The 22201-nt window shown below is 46.9% G+C and overlaps 1 protein-coding gene across 2 annotated transcripts in view; it reads left to right on the top strand.

The window, feature by feature from the left end:
• Positions 1–368: 368 nt before the first annotated feature.
• DEPTOR (DEP domain containing MTOR interacting protein) overlaps positions 369–22201 on the top strand; it is a 153947-nt gene continuing 132114 nt past the window's right edge. The window contains exon 1 of one of the 2 annotated variants that reach the window (XM_081504805.1): positions 369–563. In XM_081504805.1, coding sequence (XP_081360931.1) covers positions 379–563 — 185 coding nt within the window. In that variant the 5' untranslated portion in view covers positions 369–378. The remainder of the gene's footprint in view (positions 564–22201) is intronic. The other variant, XM_081504806.1, reaches the window with a different exon arrangement.

Here is a 22201-nt window from a genome sequence, read left to right as displayed (position 1 = left end):
GTAGCCACAATTATTTTTATTTTGTAAAGGAAGAAACTGGGAATTAAGCACATTAGTTAAGAAATTACAGGTATGCCACTGGGTCCCAAGTCTGTCTGATTCCAACCCAACATTCTTCATTGATTACCCCATGGTGCTGGAGAAAACTCTTGCGAGTCCCTTGCACTGCAAAGCCGTCAATCCTAAAGGAAATCAACCTAGACAGCATATTAAAAAGCAGAGACATTACTTTGCCAATGTTGATATTTCCCTCTCGGCCCCGCCCCCCGGCCACGCGGGGCTCGGCCACGCCCCCAGGTGGGCGGGCTCTCCGGGCACCGCCCGCCGCCGCCCCGCGGCAGCCAATGGCGTGTGAGCTCCGCATGGCCCCCAGCAAAGATGGCGGGGGCGGCGTCAGTGCGGGCAGGCTGGGGCTCGGAGTCGAGCCCACGGCGGACCGCGGAGACGGAGGGCGCGGCGCGGGCCATGGAGGGGGGCGGCAGCGGCGGCGGCGGCGACGGCGGGGCGCGGCAGCGCGAGCTCGAGCGCATGGCGGAGGTCCTGGTCACCGGCGAGCAGCTGCGGTGAGGCGGGGGGCCGTGCCGGGGCGCCGCCAGCCCGCGCGCCCGCGGCTCCACTGGCCCCGGCTTCGCTGCGGCCGCGCGGGCGCGGGCGGCGGGCGCGCGGGGGGCTCCGGGGTCTTGCCAGCCGGGCCCCCGGGCCGGGGCGAGGGGCGCGTGGGCAGCCCGCAGCCGGTCTCACCGCAGCCCCGTTCCTGCAGCCCCCTGCCGCTCGGACGCGCAGGGGGCGCGCGGGGCGGTGAGGGGCTCGGGGAGCGGGGGCGGCTGGAGGCTCCGGCTGTGGGCGCGCGGGTGGCGCGCGCCCCTGCCCGGGCGCCGGGGTTTGCTGGCCCGGGCGCGAGGGGCGCGTGGCAGCCCGCAGCCGGCCCCGCCGAGGCCGCGCTCCTCCGGGTGGAAGCAGCCAGCCCACGACGCCGTCACTTAAGGTGCACGCTTCGCGTCGCTGCCTTGAGCCCCGGTGTCATCGTCCGTGAAGCGGGGCTGACCACGGCGCCCCCGCAAGGTCCTTATGGGGCCAAACCGAAGGCTGGAAACCCCGTGCCTGTGCCGGCGTCCGCACGCGCCCGTGGGTCGGCGCCCGGGTCCTCAAGGGGCGTGGAGGCTCGGGTCCCGCCCGCTCCCCGCGCACGCCTCGGGCGGAGCGCGCTGGCCCCGGGCGGCTGCGCCCCGACTGCGTCCCCGCGCCCGGCACCGGCGGGGCCCCGGGCTCACACCCCGTCACTCCCATCCCATCGCGGTCCTTGGATTCGTCTCTGAGGGTTGTACTGACGATCTGACGGGTTCCGCAGCTGCTGGGCTTGTGGTCATAGATCGATTTGCCAGGGAAAACAGAACTCCTTGGCTTTATCGTCAGAGCCCCTTGCATGTGGGCCGCTAGTCCCATCAGACGGCGTGCGCGCCTCTGCCTTCTCCTTGTTGGCCTGAGTCTCCAGGTTCGTTTTGGTGAATAAAACGCTAGTTTCAGAACCAAAGGAGAGAGACCCTTGCAAAGATCCCTAAAGGTTTGGTAACCACTCTGCTTGCTGCTCTTGGATTGAGGAAGTAAATATTGGAGGTCCGAATTAATTGAGTTTAACGTTATGAAAGGCAAATCGCACATTTCTATTCCTTGATGGTTTTTAATGTATAGCCAAAATTCAACAGAATAAAAGCTTCTTTTCCATCAAGAGATTTTCTAACTGAAAACAAAAATCAAAGCCTTTCTGATACAACTTGAAACACTAACATTTTAATTTATCAGCTCAATTGGGTACATTTCACTTCCTTTTAAGAAATATGGTTAAAATGGTATGTTCTAGATTATGTGACTTTTACCACAATAAAAAAGACATTTAAAAAAGACATCACATTATGAAAGATTGTTTTCCAAAGGATGCTCAAACTATCATCTCAATAATGAAAAAAATAATAAAAAAAAAAAAACCGTAAAATATTGCATGTTGCCTGTCTCCAGAAAGAGCTTTCTCCTTCAAACATGCGTAATTGCCCCATCCTTAGGGGGGTCCCCAGAGCACTTCCCCTCTTTCTCCCTGCACCCCTCTGCACTGCGGCAGGCTTAGTGTAGGAAGACAGGGGTCTCTCTCACTGGGGTCAGGTAGACCTGGGTTTGAACTTCTGCGCAGCTACTTTGTTGCCAAGAGTCAACATTAAATTGTTTTGAGGAAAACTTTAAAGCTCCGTGAATTGGGTTTGCTACTTTTACTGATGCAGGAGGCCTTGGACAAGTTACTTAATTAGGAATGACTGCTAATAATGGAACCTACCTCATGGTGTTGGGATGAGGGTTAAATAGCTGAGTTGGTGCTTGGAGCAGTACCTGTGATGCAGTCAGCACCATGCCAGCCTTAGTGTGACGGTTCTGTGACTTTGGACAAGTTAACTCACTTGTCTGGGCTTGTCTCCTCACCTGTGAAAAGGCAAGATAAGCACCCCATAGGGTTGATGACTTTCCTCTGGGCTTCAAGTATTAAGGAGCATTCAGCTGGTGGTTGCCATAGTTAATGAGGTTATTGGTCGCCTTGCATCACCCCACGTGCCTTCCAGTTGAGCCAGATCTAGCAGGAAGGCCTGCATGCTGGCTAAGAACACCGGTTTAGAACCAGCTTGCAGGGGCTTCTGATTCCGGCTCCACCATTTATTAGTCCTGTGACTTGGGGACAGTTTGCTTAACTTCTCGGTGCCTCAGTTTCCCTTCTCTTGCAGGGATTTTGTGAGGATTGAATGAGGAGATGCTACATGTAAAAGACTTAGTAAATGTTAGTTGTTTAATTTTACTTTGGAAACGTGTCATCGTTGTTTTTTAAAAATCTCTACCGTCTTAGCACTGTGGTGAGTACCAAGTACACAGCAATTCCTCAGATACTTGAATGACTAGTGTATGTAATTAAAGATACTATTGTAAATACAGATAATATGATATTCAGAATTTAGGGATTTAAGTGGCCGTGCACGCCAGTGGCTTTTTGGTTACTGGAGGAACCTCACACAAAGGAGTAGGGAGACAAACCTCCTTGCTGTCACTATCACAACATGTTTTCACATAGTGCTCCCGTACAGGCTGATTGTGGGGACTTTGTCATGTCCAGGCTTCCTGCCTCTAATTGCCTTACACACACACACACACACACACACACACAGAATTGCTCTCTTCCTTCTCCTTCCTTTCCATTGCTTTCTGGATCATCAAAGATGAAGCGAATAAAAGTGATGAGGAAAGGAGGCGCTATGATTGGGATTGGAGATGCAGAATTTGGCTTCCAGGTCCAGCTCTGTGAATGCTATTTATTTCACATTTGTTTATGAATGTATATATGGATGTTTCATATATGGATGATGTATTTATTTTTAACTATGTTTAGAAGTCAGTTACTCACTTTGGGCCTCAGTGACTGTGCCTGCAGAATGGGAATAATAATACTCTTCCAAGTAAGATTTGTGGTTTTGGATCAAATTGGGCATAATGTGGGAAGGAACTTTGTAAAATAAATCAATAAATCAAGAGTCGTGGTTGCTATGATTATTATAAGCTCCAGAAGTGAAATTGAGGGCCGGCTCCACAATCCTGACACTTTGGTAAGGGCAGCTGGTTGCGTAAGGATATGAAGTTGAGTAACATTTAAAGACATATTCTGCTTTCTTTTCTAGCCTGACTGTGGAATCGTTTTGCCAATCTCTTTGTGCTTTCTCTTGTCCTAAAAGATTTACTTCCTTGCAGGTTTTTAAATCTTTTTGTTTTTTTGAGTGATGACCTTAACAAGAGCAGGGTTTTTTTTTTTAACCTATGTATTTATTTTTGGCTGTGCTAGGTCTTCCTTGCTGTGTGGGCTTTTCTCTAGTTGCGGTGAGCAGGCTTCTCACTGTGGGGGCTTCAGGACTTGTGGCACACGGGCTTAGTCGCTCTGCGGCGTGTGGGATCTTCCCCAAGCAGGGATCGAAGCTGCATCTCCTGCGTTGGCAGGAGGATTCTTTCCCACTGAACCACCAGGGGAGCCCCAGGTTTTCGTGTCTTAGAAACGTATTTGAATACGCTTCACATCCCCAGGACGGCTACGGTCAGAGAGACAGACAATAACAAGTGTGGGCAAGGTTTTGGGGAACTTGGCACCCTTCTACATGCTGGTAGAAAGAGGAAATGATGCGGCCACTTTGGAAATCATTCTGGCATTTCCTTAAAGACTGAGCATAGAATTACCATGTGACCCAGCAATTTTACTCCTAGGTATATATTCAAAAGAAATGAAAACACACGTCTATATAAAAATTTGTACACAGATTTTCAGAGCAGCATTTTTCCTAGTAACCAAAACCAGGAACAACTCAAGTGTCTGTCAGCTGATGCATGGGTCACTATGTGTGATGTGTCTGTACAAGAAGTGTTATTCGGCAGTAAGAAGGACAGAGTACTGACATATGCCGCAGCGTGGATGCACTTTGACTTAGGCTGAGTGAGAGAAGATGCAGAAGGACACCTGACCTGTGACTCCTCTTACATGACGCGTCCAAAAGAGGCAGATCTCTGGAGGCGGGAGGAGGTGGAGGGTGGTTGCTGATGGGTTAGAGCTTCTCTGGGTGATGATGAAATGCTTTCACCTTCACTGCGGTAATGGTAACGTATCTCTGTGTATATGCTTAAAAACCACTGAATTGTGTACATTCAGTGGGTGAATTATGTGGTGTATGAATTATGTCTCAATAAAACTATTACACAGATGCGTTTGGATGACACATCAGAGTGGTGAAAGACAAAATATGAAAACTTTTCAAATAAGCTTTCTGCTCTCTTTTTGGATTGGCCAAAGAATGCAGGGATATTTATCATTAACTTGATAACAGCATGAATCACACCAGATGAGATGGGACTGATATTTTACATATATCTCTGTTTTATTAAATTTATTTTTTGGCCACATGGCACATGGGGTCATAGTTGCCTGACCGGAGATCAAACTTGTGCCCTTGCATTGGATGTGCCACATTATAACCACTGGACTGCCAGGGAGGTTCCTGCATATATCTTTTTACAGTATTATTCTTTGTTTTTTTTACACTATTATTCTTGATACAACACAGAGAAAACATGCCATAAATTGTCTCAGCACATTCTTAATTTGAAGATAATTAAGCACAAGCTGGAATCAAGATTGCCGGAAGAAATATCAATAATCTCAGATATGCAGATGACACCACCCTTATGGCAGAAAGTGAAGAAGAACTAAAGAGCCTCTTGATGAAAGTGAAAGAGGAGAGTGAAAAAGTTGGCTTAAAGCTCAGCATTCAGAAAACTAAGATCACGGCATCTGGTCCCATCACTTCATGGGAAATAGATGTGGAAACAGTGTCAGACTTTATTTCTTGGGGCTCCAAAATTACTGCCGATGGTGATTGCAGCCATTAAAAGACACTTACTCCTTGGAAGGAAGGTTATGACCAACCTAGATAGCATATTTAAAAGCAGAGACGTTATTTTGCCAACAAAGGTCTGTCTAGTCAAGGCTATGGTTTTTCCAGTGGTCATGTATGGATGTGAGAGTTGGACGGTGAAGAAAGCTGAGTGCTGAAGAATTGATGCTTTTGAACTATGGTGTTGGAGAAGACTCTTGAGAGTCCCTTGGCTGAAACTCCAATACTTTGGCCACCTCATGCAAAGGGTTGACTCATTGGAAAAGACCCTGATGCTGGGTAGGATTGGGGGCGGGAGGAGAAGGGGACGACAGAGGATGAGATGGTTGGATGGCATCACCGACTCGATGGACATGGGTTTGGGTAGACTCTGGGAGTTGGTGATGGACAGAGAGGCCTGGCATGCTGCAATTCATGGGGTCGCAAAAAGTCGGACACGACTGAGCGACTGAACTGAACTGAACTGAACTGGACTGCAAGGAGATTCAACCAGTCCATCCTAAAGGCGATCAGTCCTGGGTGTTCATTGGAAGGACTGATGTTGAGGCTGAAACTCCAATACTTTGGCCACATCATGCGAAGAGTTGACTCATTGGAAAAGACCCTAATGCTGGGAAGGATTAGGAGCAGGAGGAGAAGGGGATGACAGAGGATGAGATGGTTGGATGGCATCACTGACTCGATGGACATGGGTTTGGGTGGACTCTGGGAGTTGGTGATGGACAGGGAAGCCTGGTGTGCTGCGGTTCATGGGGTCGCAAAGAGTCGGACACGACTGAGTGACTGAACTGAACTGAACTATATGTAAATCATTCATGATAGTGAGGTTTCATACTATAACTTAAAATCATTACTTTTTTATGTTTATGTATAAATCTCTTATCTTGAAATTTGCCATGCAGCCGTAATTATGACATTCTAATGACAGCATCCAAAATCCACCTTATGTTTCTGCTATAGGTTAATTCCAAAAATACTTAGCAAGAAAGTGGTTTGTAAAGGAGCATTTAAAGAACCCCATAGAATATCCCTGTTCTCTCTGTGGTAATGGTAGGTGTGATAGTAATGACAGTAATACTTGTGTGTGCATGCTAAGTTGCTTCAGTCATGTCCAACTCTTTTGCGACCCCATGGACTGTAGCCTACCAGGCTTCTCTGTCCATGGGATTCTCCAGGCAAGAATACTGAAGTGGGTTGCCATGCTCTCCTCCAGGGGTCTTCCCAACCCAGGGATCGAACCCGCATCTCTCATATATCCTGCGTTGGCAGGTGGGTTCCTCACCACTAGTGTCACCTACTTATATGGCATTTATTATCTGCTAAAGACTTTCCGAGTGCTTCTATGTATTAGGAATCTATAGTGTGTGTATATATATGTATGCCTGTAAGCTTTATAGCTACTCTGTAGAAGATATGCTTGTTCTCCTCATTTTACAGATGGGAAAACTGAGGAACAGAGCAGGTGCGCTAACTGGCCGTAGATTATTCAGCAAGAAAGTGCTGGAGCTGAGAGTTCTTGCCCTTAAGCAAAATGCTAGACCTCAGTTTAACCGTGTCTCCAATGAGTAATTTAGAGGGTTATGAAGTGTCAGGATGCTGCTGCTGCTGCTGCTAAGTCGCTTCAGTCGTGTCCGACTCTGTGCGACCCCACAGACGGCACCCCACCAGGCTCCGCCGTCCCTGGGATTCTCCAGGCAAGAATACTGGAGTGGGTTGCCATTTCCTTCTCCAGTGCACGAAAGGGAAAAGTGAAAGTGAAGTCGCTCAGTCGTGTCCGACTCTTAGTGACCCCATGGACTATAGCCCACGAGGCTCCTCCGTCCATGGGATTTTCCAGGCAAGAGTACTGGAGTGGGGTGCCATTGCCCTCTCCGAGTGTCAGGATGAGACTAATGCAAAACAGAATCATGTGTATAAGACTATCAAAGTGTGATAACTTTTGCAAACAAGCAAGGAGACAAATGATTTTTCCCTTCTGCTGGGAAAAAGCTAATTAATTTCTAGAAGTGTTTATGTCTTGACAAGACAGAATGGTCACTTTCTCCATTAACTTTAAAACCAGGTGTTCCTTGCCATGTGGTCTTGAAAACTTAATTTGAACTCCACTCATTCTGAATTTGTAATCATTTTAATGGGAAGATATATTACAGTTCACTGTTTTGCCAGCTGTGAGGATGGGTGGGTGGGAAGGAGAATTAGGACCGTGATGAGGAATGCTTGATTAAGAAGGAAAATGCTTTAAGCTTTTCAGTTATGCTCATCTACCTAGACTAAATATGCTAATTACAAAAATCTCACCCAACCATTGAAGCTGGGTCCCTAAAAGCAATTTACTAGGCAGTGAGCTTTAGCTAAGTTGTAGGAAATTGCAGTTCTTTCAAATTGTTTGCTATCATTGCCTTTTATCTACAACAGACTGCCTTTCCAGACTCCCACAGGCTTGCTGTTGCCTTGTTCATAAAAACATGTTAAATCAATATTGAGTAGCTTTTCTGAATTTGCTTTGCCAGTGTTAACGCAGTATGCAAACTAAAGGTAAACAGTCAGGTGGTGGAACCAAAGGCCAATCTACCATAAAGTAGATATGAGATACAGAATTCAGAGATGCAGAGTAGAACAAGGAGAAATACAGTTGACCCTTGAACAATGTAGGGGTTAGAGCACCCACCCTCTGCACAGTCGAAAATCCGAGCACGACTTTACAGTCAGACTTTCTCTTGATCCCTGGTTCCCCATCCACAGATTCAACTCACCATGACTTGTGTTGTACTGCAATATTTACACTGAAAAAAGTCAAATATAAGTGGACCTGAGCAGTTCAGAAGGGGTCAACTGTAGTTCATTTTATTGAACTTTGAACTTAAGGAACTTGAAGATTGGCTTAGAGCAGGGGTCTCCAACCCCCGGCCATAGACCAGGACCGTCTGTGGCCTGTTAGGGACTGGGGTGCCCACCAGAGGTGAGCAGTAGCAGAGGAGCCTGGTGTCACCTGTGTTTACAGCCACCCCACCCCTCACAGCGCTGAGGAATCTGCCTACAGCACAGAAGACCAGGGTTTGATCCCTGGGTCAGGAAGATCCCCTGGAGGAAGAAATGGCAACCCACTCCAGTATTCTTGTCGGGAGAATCCCATGGACAGAGGAACCTGGCGGGCTACAGTCCATGGGGCCGCAAAGAGTTGGACACGACTGAGTGACTGAGCACACGCCCCTCACTCACGATGCACACCCCATCACTCGTGTCACCGAGCTCTACCTCCTGCAGATCAGCAATGGCACTAGGTTCTCAAAGGAGCGCCATGATTGTAAGGTGCTTGAGTCATCCCCAAACCAGCCACCCTCCACCACCACCCCCCCGGGCCCCATGGAAGCATTGCCCTCCCCGGAGCCGATCCCTGGTGCCAGAAAGGTTGAGGAGTGCTGGCTTAGAGAAGGTCTTTGAGAGTAGCCCCTATCGGTGTCCATCAGTATGGACGCTTAGCTCTACTAGACGTGGTAACCAAAGGGAACAGCAGGAAAGCTTCTGCCGAGATGCTCCTACTGAAATGTAGAGATCCAAAAGGAAGGAACATGCCTTTATTTTCCTAAACAGCAGAGAAGATATCCTGGCGTCTGGGAAATTACCACCTGTTCAGATTAAAAAAAAAAAAAAAGATGGGGAGCTTTAGAAAATGCAGTCATTGTATTTGGGGTCGGGCGGAGGAGCTGTGTGTAGAGCTGAGCTGCCTTTGGACCGGAGGCTTTTCCCGTTTACAGACCCTGTTCCATGAGTGTCTTTTCCGTTTCGCCCCCTGGATGCGGGGGCAGCGCACAGACCCGGCACGCAGCAGTCTCAGCAGAAGGTTCCTTTCTTTCCCGGAGAGGGAGCCTGGGAAGGTGCTTTGTCATTTGCAGGAACCCTCGTGCAAATGGGAGACAGTGTGTGCTCGGTAAATGATTGTGGGATTATTTTACACTTCTCTGCACTTATGTAAGCCTGTTTCTGAAATGACGGCAGTGTTGCTTGTGAATAATATGTTTGTGATGACTTTTCTAAAAGGCCAGTGCTGGTACTTAGAGCCTGCCTTCTGACAACTTTGGAATCAATAAACCTGAAAATAAGTCAGATGACTACCCCTCAAAAGAAGAGAATAAGAGGTGATGGATGATTCTTCTCTCCTGTAATTTCTAGTATTTATCTGGGTCGGACTCACATCCCTATTAGACAGTGGCTCTTAAATGGTTGGTGTCTCTGAGTTTAGTGAGGAGGAAAAGATGCGGGGAACAGTATCAGCTGTCTGTCTGCCGTTTCCTCTGTTCCTCATTACGCGCTAAGGAGAGAGGTGGGCTCCAGGTCTGGGACCCCTGTCCCCGTGTTACCAGCTTTAACCACACTGGGAGGCTTATGTCTGCGACGTTTATGGATTGTCAGACGCTGGGAGGCTACGGTGGGGCTGGGCTGGTAAACAGCCGTGCCCCGCGGCGCTGCCAGTGAGGGCGATGGGACTGCTCTCATCCGGGCTGAGATGGTCCACGCTGGATGCAGGGACTTACCGGGTCTGCACGAAGAGTCACTTTGCTGTAGCTTTTCAAATATTTTTAAGGGTGACGAGGAGAAGCAAGATGGAGAAAGAACACATGCCGGGGAGTGGGGGACAAGATGGCCTTTCATCCGCGCAGTTTGCTGATAGCAGCTGTTGCCAGGGTGTAGCAGGAGCAGACAGACTCCGAGGCCTCCAGCTGGAGGAAGCCCACGGCAGCTGCACGGGGCGGGGAGTTGGCCGCTAGCGTCATCAGAGCAGGGCCCAGCTCTTTCCCCTTGGAACCTTGAGCTGTTGCTTGTGGTTTTGTTAGTGTTGGTGGCGTGTGGTATTTGCTTTAACCTTGATGACACTGTCTCCCTGCAATACTTGTACTACAGATTTCTGATTCTGGTGTTTACCCCGAGGTTCCTGTCATGGAGGCAGACCGTGGCCCAGCACCCACTCAGGTCCTGGGCCCTCCTGTGATCGTCCAGCTCTGGGAGCTCTCCCTTGGCTGCTGAAGTTGGTACAGCTCCGACGAGCCGAACTCTGCGCTCCATGGCAGACCAGGTAGCCTTCTGAAGGATGCTCGTTCAAAAGGCTCAGAAGCGTCTCCGGTCACAACTTCAAGCATGAGAAACAAAGTGTTAGCGTGAACATCATCCTCTCATTAAGCAACAGAGCCGCGTCTCCAGCCGTCCTGTTTTCATCATGGTTACCTTAGTGCCTGCACTTTTATTTTGTGTGAAGTGTCGCTGTTTTTTAATGAGTTGTAAAATTCTGGAGGAATACACTATGAATGGTGTGGCCACAAAAAAGGAAACAAAAGCGAGGGGGGCAGGGAGGGGGGTAGTGCAGAGATGTATGATGAGGTGCTGCTTTAAGAACAACCAGCGTATAAATGGGGGCTTCCAGCTCAGGTGGTAAAGAATCCGCCTGCAGTGCAGGAAACCCAGGTTCGACCCCTGCGTCGGGAAGATCCCCTGGAGAAGGGAATGGCAGCCCACTCCAATATTCTTGCCAGTAGAATTCCATGGACAGAGGAGCCTGGCGGGCTCAGTCCATAGGGTCGCAAGAGTTGGACATGACTTAGCGACTAAACCACCAGGGTATAAATGTGCAAATTTGCAAAAAAAGATATATTAAGAAAGGACTGGTTTTTCCATCTTAAAAGGATTTGGCACATTTTCGATTGAGTATCCTGGGTTAGTTTTCTATCAAAAAAGCAGTTCTATTTATAAAGTTAGTACACTGTTTATAAAGAAAGCTGAGCGCCGAAGAATTGATGCTTTTGAACTGGTGTTGGAGAAGACTCTTGAGAGTCCCTTGGACTGTAAGGAGATCCAACCAGTCCATCCTATAGGAGATCAGTCCTGGGTGTTCACTGGAAGGACTGATGTTGAAGCTGAAACTCCAATTCTTTGGCCAGCTGATGTGAAGAGCTGTCTCATTTGAAAAGACCCTGATGCTGGGAAAGATTGAGGGCAGGAGGAGAAGGGGATGACAGAGGATGAGATGGTTGGATGGCATCACTGACTCGATGGACATGAATTTGGGTAAACTCCGGGAGTTGGTGATGGACAGGGAGGCCTGGCGTGCTGCAGTCCATGGGGTCGCAAAGAGTTGGACATGACTGAGTGAACTCAACTGACTCTGTTTTTAGGCACAGAAAGTGCCAGTAAAGCATGAGTTTTTGAATTGTAGAAATCCTGTTTTCCTTCCCGATTCCTTTCCTCTCATAGCTCAGCTGGTAAAGGATCTGCCTGCAATGCGGGAGACCTGGGTTCGATCCCTGGGTTGGGAAGATCCCCTGGAGAAGGGAAAGGCCACCCACTCCAGTATTCTGGCCTGGAGAATTCCGTGGACTCTATAGTCCATGGGGTTGCAGAGAGTTGGACACAACTGAGCGAGTTTCACTTTCCTTTCCTCTTCTCCAGGAGGAAAGGAGAATGGGGTAAACTTGTATCCTATTTTCATCGAGTATTTTTATAGAAATTCTACTTACCTTTGCTCTTTAACATTCCCATAGATGAAAATGAGTTTCACCTAATGTATTCACTGCAAAAGCCAGAGGTTTATTCCGTGTGGTGACATAAACTGTTGTATGTTGAGATGCCAAGTGCCTCTTATATCATCTTTAGTTAAGCTATAATAAGCTTGATAAAATAAGACTTCACCAAAGCTCCTACTTGTACTCTTTTCTTCTTAAAAACACAAGACTCAATTTAGAGATAAGGTTTTAAGACAGTTATCTGATGCATAACCAGGATTCATTTTCCGTCACATTTGTTAGAATTTACTTTGTTAATGACTGTATTGTAGACTCTGATAGTCAAACCTAACAGTGGGTATGACCTGTCTCTATGGGAGAGGATGAATAAACCTTGGTTGCCATGATGGAAGACACTTACCCTGCCACTATACTTGTGAGAGCCAAACGTTATCATAGAGTATTTAAGGACATTCACATATGAGGGACGTGAGTGAATCAGAGCTTTTACCTCCAACATCTGCGTGTATTTGCACTGTGTTATTGAATCCTGATAATTCTATATTATCCCTATTTTTAAATGGAAGAAACGAAGGCATGAGCACTTTGACCAAAATCACATGGGCAGTAAATACAGGAGCTTGGTGTTAATCCAGGCCCTCAGGGTTTCTGTTAGATGCAAACAAGTATGGAAATCACTCTGTAAACTGTCAAGAAGTGCGGCCCATCCTCTTGCCTTCAAGTCACAGACTAAGCCAGGTGGAGAGGGGAAAAACATGCAAGCATTTAAATAACTTATGGGGACGGTATAAGAAGAGGGATGAGTTGGAGTGGTTTGAACAGTGAAGGAAATTTCTTGACTTATGTGATGTTGAGTTTCAGAGGTGAGGAGACGTCACGTGAGACTCCCAGGTCTGTCTCTCTTTAGGTCTCTTGATTCTGCCTCTCTGGGCTCTACTTTGCCTTCAGGAAGGCTGCTTCTGTGCCCTGACGGTGGCCACCAGCGCCAGTCCAGATCCAGGAGAGAGGACTTCCTGGGGGCCCAGTGGGGAGGCTGTGCGCTCCCGCTGTGGGGGTTCAGGTTTGCTCCCTGGCCAGGGAAGTTCTGCATGCCACGGGCAACGGCCAGAAAGAGAGAAAAAAGACCGAAGAGGGGATTGCCTGCCGTCAACCATCTACGGAAGTTCTGAGGGGCTTTCATGTTCTTGGATCATCTTGACTCACAAGATATTAAGACACGCTAAGACAGCAAAGTCCTTCGCTGGCTTACCCATCTGCAGTGTCGCCGCAGGAAGGATGGTGTTACGTTGATTGCCTTAAGTCGGGCAGGAGGCCTGCTCCCCACTTTGGGGTTACAGGTGGGGTCCTAGCTGCCATACTGTGGTGGAGGATTCATTGAGTGTTAGGGGGATAAGCCCAGAGTCCTTCATAAAAGATTACTTGGGCTCAGTGATGAGAAAACACTGGAAAAAAATTATACAGTGTATGATGTCATTAAGGCCAAATTTTAGGAGAAATAAAGTTGGGAGATAGGGAGCTTATAGAGAAGAAAAATTGCTCACAGAAAAACCACAGGAAGGTACAATTTGGGAAAGGTTAGGAGACATTGGTGGGACTCAGTGGTAGAGAATCCACCTGCCAATGCAGGAGAAGGAGGTTTGATTCCTGGGCCCGGAAGACCCCCTGGAGAAGGAAATGGCATCCTGCTCTAGTATTCTTGCCTGGAGAATTCCATGGACAGAGGAGCCTGGCAGGCTACAGTCCATAGAGTTGCAAAGAGTTGGACGTGACTGAGCAGGCACGCAGGAGATGTTGGCATATATCCTGGACGCTAGTGATTTCAAAGCCCTTTTCCCTCTAAACCTCCCCGCCGTGACGGTCGCCTGCTCACCACCCACATGCTCCCTCCCTCACCTCCCACCCCTCACCGTGGTCTGAATTGGAAGAGATGCCTCTGGTGTTTGGGTTTTGCTCAGTAATAGAAGTAAGATAGAACTCTCAACAGATGACTAAATTGGAGGTGGCTCAGGTTCAAATTGCCGAGAATGATTTTTGCATCACTTGGGTTTTGATGTCTTTCCAAGTAACACCTCCACCCAGAAGGACTCCCAACCAAAGCTGTAGAAAAGTCATCTCTTTGTTTAAGCACGGCTGCTTTAGGAATAATTAAGTTGCAGACTTTCTGGGGAAGCTGCAAAAATGTTCGTTACTTACATAACTAAGAAAGGTCTTTCAGGTCTTACATTTCAGTATATTTTGTTAGTGTTTCCCCTGCCTTCTTCAGAAATTGGAAATAGGAGGTACCTTCAACGATCGAGAAGGCAGGTTTTTTTGCCACTGTTAGGAAGATTTAAGCTTATATCTCATTGCACGATTGCATTGACTTCACAATAGCGACTTTGGCAACCATTTAGTATCGCATCTTGCCATAAAGATAAGTAACAAAAATAAATCCAAATTTATTCTTCTGGTTCTTGGATAATAACTGCGTGAGTGTAGCTTTTTATTCTTCAGAGCGGGTGGCGTGTGCGCCGTTGCAGCACACCTTTCGTCCTCGAGGCCTGACAGGGACTGTGATCTAAGTTGGGACTTTTCTCGTGCCCGTGTTGGCTGCGAACGAGAGACGCTCCGGAGAAACCCATCGAGAAGGGTCCTTGGAACCTGGGAAGCTGGGCTCGGACCCAGTGCATTTGTCCACGTGTTCACCATTTGCCGACTTGGCAAGAATCAGGGCTTTACGCCAAGCAGAGCAGAGTGTGATTACTCAGGTCTTTATCATGATTTACAATCATGCCTCTCGAGTGGAGGCTTAGTGGTTAGGGCCAGGGGTTCCTTAGAAACCACGATCCCAGTGCACCGGCGGAGAAAACCTTCTGATTATTTCCAAGCCTAATGAGCCAGAGGGAGTCGCTTCAGTTGTCTCTCTGCGGCGCCACTTTGGGTGGTGATTTTGCTGCTAGATAACTTGCCTTCCGAAAGGGGAAGGCAGGGAAGGCGAGGAAGTCAGTTTGGCTCTTTGTCAGCAGTTCTGGAAGAATGTTTGTTCAGGGTGGAGTTTGAGCACTGTGAGAATTCGGGGATTATCGGAGCATTTTCAGTCCTTTGATGTCGTGCCTACCCAGCAAATGCTCCTTCGCTGATCTCCTGCCCTCTGCCAGAGAAAGCTGCTTGTGGCCAAGACTCAGTGTGCGGCTGGTGAGGTGTAGGCCCCCGTTAGCGTTGCAGTCATACTTAGGGAATCTGACATACATTTGGGGAAATCACTGTGGTCCTTATTGGTGGCTTATGTGAAAAAAAAAAAAAAAAAGATTTTTTAAATGAAATTTAGCCTAGCATTCTTAAAAGAACACCCACAATTTTTTTTGTTGTTGTTTTACTCTGTAGTCAAAAATGCTCCTCTTGATAAGAGCATAGCAGTAGATATTAAATTATGTAGCTTTGGGGGAGATAGGCCTTTATGGAGATTATAGTGCAATATGTAAAAAAAGAAAAAACCACTTACTTAGAGCTATTTGGTGGTCTATTCAGAGATGTGTTCAAAGGTTAAATCTGAGAGAGTCAGTGTGTCGCTTAAAAGCGCATATGCTGGAAGGCAGATGTTTTTCACTATTTCCCCAGGAGGCCTGGGGAACGGTGTCTAATCTGTGTGGTCTGGACCACCTCCTGTACCAGCAGGATTAGTCAAAGCAAGTGTGTTTCTCGCAGGGCAGATGTTTTGTTCTCCAAGAGCCTTGCAACGGGTTTGATGGGCCTCCTGGAGGAGGGTCAAGGTGATTGCATTCCTGCCTCCTCTTCCCCTCAGGCTTAGGAATGGAAGGTGTCAGCAAAGGGCGACACCTTCTAATTTTTTTTTTTGGCCATACCACAGGGCGTGTGGGATATTAGTTCCCCGATCAGGGATCAAACCCCCTGCCCTGGAAGCACAGAGACTTCACGCTGGACCGCCAGACAAGTCCAGCAGCTTCTGAAGGGCGCGTCCAGCTCTCCCTGCTGGACTGCTCCTGTGACCTAGAACGGGTGTTCGGAGCCACCCAGTGCCTCGTACAGACATCCGTCAGGGATCTGCACCCCTTTCGATGTTTGTCCTCCTTGTGTAGTGAGGGGGGGAGAAGGTGAATTCCTCGGGTTTTGGTGTGGATTAAAGAACACCTTTCCTGGGGTGACGCCTGCTCCTCCACCCCCTCATTATTCTGGAGTTGGGCGTAAGGGTGAAGTGGCCTGACTCACCACGTGGCTCTCCTTCACAGGAAGGACCCTGACCCCCGCTGCACAGCCTTCCTGTAACACAAGCGGAAGCGTGGCCTTATCCCTGTGTTACAAATAATGTGAACTCAGGCTCCTGAGAGTCAGAGCTGGGAAGTACCAGCTACCCTGCCCTGGAGCCCTGCAGGGCTGCTTTGAAGTTGCAGCCCCTCCTGCTGGGGAGAGAGCAGGCTCCAGTCCAGGGCGGCCCACCAGCCGGCAGGTTGAGGTGGGTCTCTCAGGTGACGTCCACAGATTCTGCTGAGTCCTTCCGAGGACTCTCTGCACACTCTCTGAGGGAACATGTGGCACCTTATTCTTTGTTAGATCCGGAACTTCTCTGCCTAAAATCCAGGAAGAGGCATTTCAATGCGCCAAGTGCATTTTGACTTACTCTGAAGTTTTGAAACGAGGACTTTAAACTTTACCTTATTTTATAAATGAGGGTATTTAGTTAAAAAGTCAAACTCGGTTAGGTCTTTTAACCTCTGGCCCTGTTTTTAATTGCTCAATACCCAGCTTCCTTTTGCTGGGACCTTTGAAGTTTGACTTGCCTCTGAATATTCTGTGTTGGGCAAAATTTCAACTTAGATATATAATAATACTTATTGTCTACACACATGAAAAAGATGAAGAGCAGCATTAATGCATTGAAAATTTTATTAAGAAATATTTGAAAGCTAGAGGGGCTTCCCTGGTGGTCCAGTGGGAAAGGCTCGGCGCCCCCAGTGTGGGGACCTGGGTTCGGTCCCTGCTGGGAAACCAAGTCCCTCATGCTTCAACCAAGAGTCCGCATGCCCCAGCGGGGATGCCGTGAGCTGTAGCTAAGAACCGGTGCAGCCAAAATGCCTTTTTTTTTTAAAGGAACCTTGAAGAGCTATAAAGCCTGGGTTGGTTGTGTGACTCAGTGGCTGTCCGCACTGCTGTGTACGGCTCGTTCCCAGGAAGCTTCTGACGAGCGCGTGTGCGTGCTGTGCCGGGTCAGTCTGTGTGTTTCACGTGAAGGTAACAGCAGACGCACTTCACCTGTGGATTAACTACAAATATCAGAAGTTCTGGAACGTGAGTCGACTGGGTCGTATTTTGGGCCCTGGAAGGATACTTAGTTATTACCACTTCTCAGCGACATAAAAGATGCATATCCCCAGATGTATGTTTTGCATGTGAGAACTAGATTGATCAGTAGAATCTCATGCAAGAAACATTAAAAGATGTTCCAGATATTATTTTGGAACTTTTCAAAGGGATTGCTCAACTTCTGTTTAGAGCTAGAGTAGATTTTTTCTTAGTTAACTGTAGATCCTTTAAATAGACTAGTACAGAGATTTTGACTTGTTGCCCTCAAAGAGTGCACGCTGAAACAGCCAGCGCTGGGCATTTCCTTTAAGATCCTCTGCTTTCCTTTGTAGGAATGCATGAGGCATTAATGATTATAACTGAATCTTTCACACCAAGCCTTTGGATTTGTAGGAAAATAGGTCCTGTATTTTAGGTGTTGATTTTAGGATTAGAAGAATGCAAAACTCTCAGGGTTGGGGAAGTTTGGATTCAAGGCAGAATAAGTATAAAGACTTTCTAAGCTCTCAGGAAATTTGGGCCTAATGCTAGAATTTCAAGTATCCTGAGAGGAAAAAAAGTAAAGACTTAATTAGCCATATAGAATCCTAAACTATTGGCTCTCTAATTACTCTCCCCATCATGTGTGCCTAAGGCCTGTGGCATCGTCACAGAGACCATGAATCATGGGTCTGTGACTGTAGACTTATGCGCTCTGAGCACTCTTGCCCCAAAGCCCATATTCCTTTTAGTAAAAGCCAGGTCAAGACTGTAATGCTGTTTTAACCAAATGTGAAATGTTTACTTTAGTTTCTCGCATATTTTTTTTTCCTTCACCCAACCCTCTGTCAGCCGCTATAGATACCATAGTGTTACAGTTATAAGGTCATATTATTCTTTAATGTCTCCTTTTCCTGTGATACAGCACTTTCTTCACTTTTGCCCTTCACTGAACAGTTGCTTGTGTGTATACATATGTTTTCAGGATTCTTCATAGCACTAAACAAGAAATTACATTAGAAATTAGTTCTTACTTAGCTGATTTGCACTTTAACCACTTACAACTCTTCTCACCCCTGTTAATTCTTACTCTTGGTCTCAGGACCTAGTCTAGGAACTGAATAAAGAAGGAATTACCTGCTTTTTCTCCATTCATCTCCATGTGTCCTGTTAGTGGGAAAAGTTGTGTGTCAGATAGGAAAGAAGGCATATCCGCATTCATTTAGACACTTACCATAAACTTGTAGAAGTTAATGCTTTACATCTATGCAGAAACCTGTGTGTATTTAAATTGTTAGTCAAGAACTTCACTTCAATAAAGTATCTATTTTCAGAGACAAGTCTTTTGTCATCAGCAATTGGAATAGGTTTTGCTTTGTAAAACCTTTTTTAACAAAACCTAACAAATCTGTTATGAAACAACCGTGGTTTATATTCTTTGAATCACTGTATAGCTCACAGAAACTTGCTAGCCTGTGTCAGGATCTTGCAGGGACTTGCCTGCTGGTCCAGAGGCTGAGGCTCTGGGCTCCCAAGCAGGGGACCCCGGTTTGGTCCCTGGTGAGGGACCTGGATCCCACATGTCACAGCTCATAGTCTGCATGCAGCAGCTGAAGATCCCACATGCCACAGAGAAGATGGAAGATTCCGCATGGGGCAACGGAGACCCACGTTGCCAAATAAATAAGTAAATATCCTGCAGTGTCTGTCCATCTCGGAGGTCCTAAACGTCACCTGGACTTTCTTACCTATCTGATTAGAAATCCTTCCAGCAGTTGGCCCCGCTCCCTTAGTGAGAGTCTTAGGCATATTCTCAGAGTGCTGTATATACAGTTCCTGTTTATAAGCTTCCTTCTGCCGAATTTGTAAGAGCCTCTGTATCCTTTCAGGAAAATCCCTTTTTGCTTAAATTAGCCAGAATTAGTTTTGGGTTCTCATAACCATCATTGACAAAGAAATTAGTACCAGGAATGAGGCATCTAACAGAAATCACAGATACCTATTACATGAATGTATTTTTTTTAGTTTTTCTTTTTTCTTTTTTTTTGTGCTAAAAGCACAGAGTCGGGGATATTTATATAAAATATTGTTGGTTACAAAGTGTCAACAAAGACTAACTTTACTTGGAATAGAATAATCATCTTACAATTCCTCCAATTTGTTTGAGCTTTACTCATACAGAAAGTGTTTGACTTGTAACCACATTTGTTATGTAGAAGGCTGCATGTGATTCTATTTTTGAAACTGGTGGCATCTCCACTGTTTAGGAATAGGGTAGAATATAAATAAATGCTTGTTGACTGGCCCCTTATGGAAAGTGAAATTGCTTTCAGTTTTGAAGTCATGAAGTTTCATTTTTCTCTTTCCTCCTTAAAAAATAGGGAAACTGAGGTTTTAGGAATTAAACTTCTCTCTGCTTTAGATTTGACATTAAGCATAAGAAGCAGGGTGTTTTATTTAATTCATTTGGTCGTGTGCAGTTTTAAATCTCTTCGTGGACAAGGACCCTTATGCAGTCCTATCATGAGCCAGTTAACATTTTTGGTCTGTTTGTATTTCTAGCCTCTCACTTCAGTGTGCTGTTTAAATTGCTACATATTTGGGGACAAACATAAAATCCCACTTTAGAGTCCTGCAATTGCATGTAAGATGACACGCAAACATTAATATTTTTAGCTTTCACAGATGCTATTACATGTGATAATTACAGCCTTGTGGATCCACAGCACCTATTAGTTGATGGTTCAGATGCCTTCAGGAAAAATGGAAGGAAGTCATACTGTGAGCCTTTGGTCTGTAAATTCAGAGCACCTGCTGGGTGAGATGAATATATTAAAAAATTCCATGATAACAATTCTTTCCTTTATCTGAGTTTATGTGATAAGTATTTGTGATACAAATCACAACAACTAACATGTAAACCGCATTTTTGTTTTTTATTTTAGTAAGAGAATGTATATGTGTCATTTTATTGATTTCTTAACATTTTCTTGATCCTTAACCTGTGAGTTAGGAGGAATCTGAGTGATTATTCTGATTTAGAAGAAATTTAGAAGCTTTACTGAAGTTCTTGTTCGTTGTTATGTCCCCACAAAGATGGGTACATGGAAAAAAATTGGCTCAGTGATAAAATAAATGCAGCTCAGGGAAATTAAGTGACTTGGGCCAAGGACACACAGTTACTCAGTGATGCAGGCAGAACTCAGATTTAAGGTTTTTGATTCCAGATCCCACGTTCATCTTTGTAATGCTGATGCCCCAACAAGGGCAACTGAAGTTGTGTTCAGTGGTAAGAGGTAAGATGATGAAATATGTTTGAAAGCTTAGAATGCCTCTCTCTTAAGTTGAATAAGGGACTGTTTTACAGCTGATACTAAGTTCTGATGCATTCGGGTGACATTTTAAGAAGTCGGTTGGAGAGCCGCTCTTGAGGGCCACGCCACTTCGGTGCTCACAGCGAGTCGAGTCTTCACATTTCAGGCCCTCAGATGTAAAAGTACCTTTACATGGTGGGCTTCCCTGGTGGCTCAGCTGGTAAAGAGTCCACCTGCAATGTGGGAGACCTGGGTTCAGTCTCTGGGTTGGGAGGATCCCCTGGAGAAGGGAGAGGCTGCCCACTCCAGTGTTCTGCCCTGGAGAATCCCACGGACTATACAGTCCATGAGGCTGCAAAGAGGTGGACACGACTGAGCAATGTTCCTTACTCACTCACTCACTTACGTGGTGGGGACAAGGAAAGTGAGGTTTACAGAAGTGCGCGCTCCGTGAAGGCAGAGTCCGCGTACGTCTTGTTACTTACAGTGCCTGATGGATGTTCAGTTAATGCTTGTTGACTGGACAAGGTCCAGGAGACGGACGTAGTTGCTCTCAGTCACAGTTAAGTGAAGGTCTTCCCAAAGGCTCGCTCGTAACGTGGTTGACTGACATGCCCTGTGCATGTCAGGTGTGTACCAAGGGGAGAGTGGTGGGTGGGATGAAAGAGGGCTCGGGACTGACGTTTATTCACTGTTGATACCGTGTGTAAAATAGATGACAAGCAAGACCCTCCTATAAGCACAAGGAATGTAACTCAGTGCTCTGTGGTGACCTAAATGGGGAGGAAATTCAAAAAAGAGGGGAGATATGTATGCATATAACGGATTCACTTTGCTGTACAAAAGAAACTAACACAGCATGGTAAAGCATCTGTAGTCTGATAAAAATTAATAAGATGTAAAAGCATTCTGGAAGTACCGCTCTCTCCCAGCCCATCTGTAAGCTCTCTGCCGACCTGGGCTCAGCGGCTGCGTCTGAGAGCAGGGTGTGGGCGCTCTCCCGCCCCACCTCTCCGCAAGGGGACGGAGGAGGAAGGAAAAGGCTCTGTGTGATTGCCCTCCTGAAGCTTCTGTCTTCAAGGTGATTGCAATTAAAGAGAAAACAGCTGTGAATAAATTTCTCACGTGCATGTGAGAGTCCCTGACGTGCCAGGCCTCAGTGATGGTCCTGTCCTTGAGAACAAAAGGTAAACCACGGGACCCCTGTCTTCAGGGAGCTCACAGACCAGAGATTCTCGCCAGCTAGTGCCAGGGCTGGAAATGTAGGTGGTTGTGACACAGCAGAATAAGATCTGGGACAGACGGGTGTCTGGGATCCCTCTGGGATAGTGGGAGCTGCAGAGACATGTGACCGACTTTGCCTCTGAGGGCCCCCTGAGCTGGGTTTTGAAGACGTTTACTCAGGAAGCAGGACTGTGAAGGGAGGAGATAGATGCCTTTTAGAGAAAAGAGACGGTAGAGAGACTTGAAGCTGGGACATGTCATAGCGCGTTCAGGAAAGTCCAACTTGTCCTGCAGTCCGTCGGTTTTCAAATGTCCTGCTTGCCCGTCCATACCTGTGCAGATATTTTGAGTATAGATTCCCCTCAACATCAGCATATTGCCTGTGATACCCATGGACTGCTGTATGGATGCATTA

The sequence above is a fragment of the Giraffa tippelskirchi genome, chromosome 6, assembly GCF_054371585.1.
Source record: "Giraffa tippelskirchi isolate mGirTip1 chromosome 6, T2T-mGirTip1v1.2.pri, whole genome shotgun sequence".
NCBI lineage: Eukaryota > Metazoa > Chordata > Mammalia > Artiodactyla > Giraffidae > Giraffa > Giraffa tippelskirchi.
The sequence above is the reverse complement of the archived record's forward strand: the minus strand, read 5'-3'. Positions and strand labels throughout refer to the sequence as shown.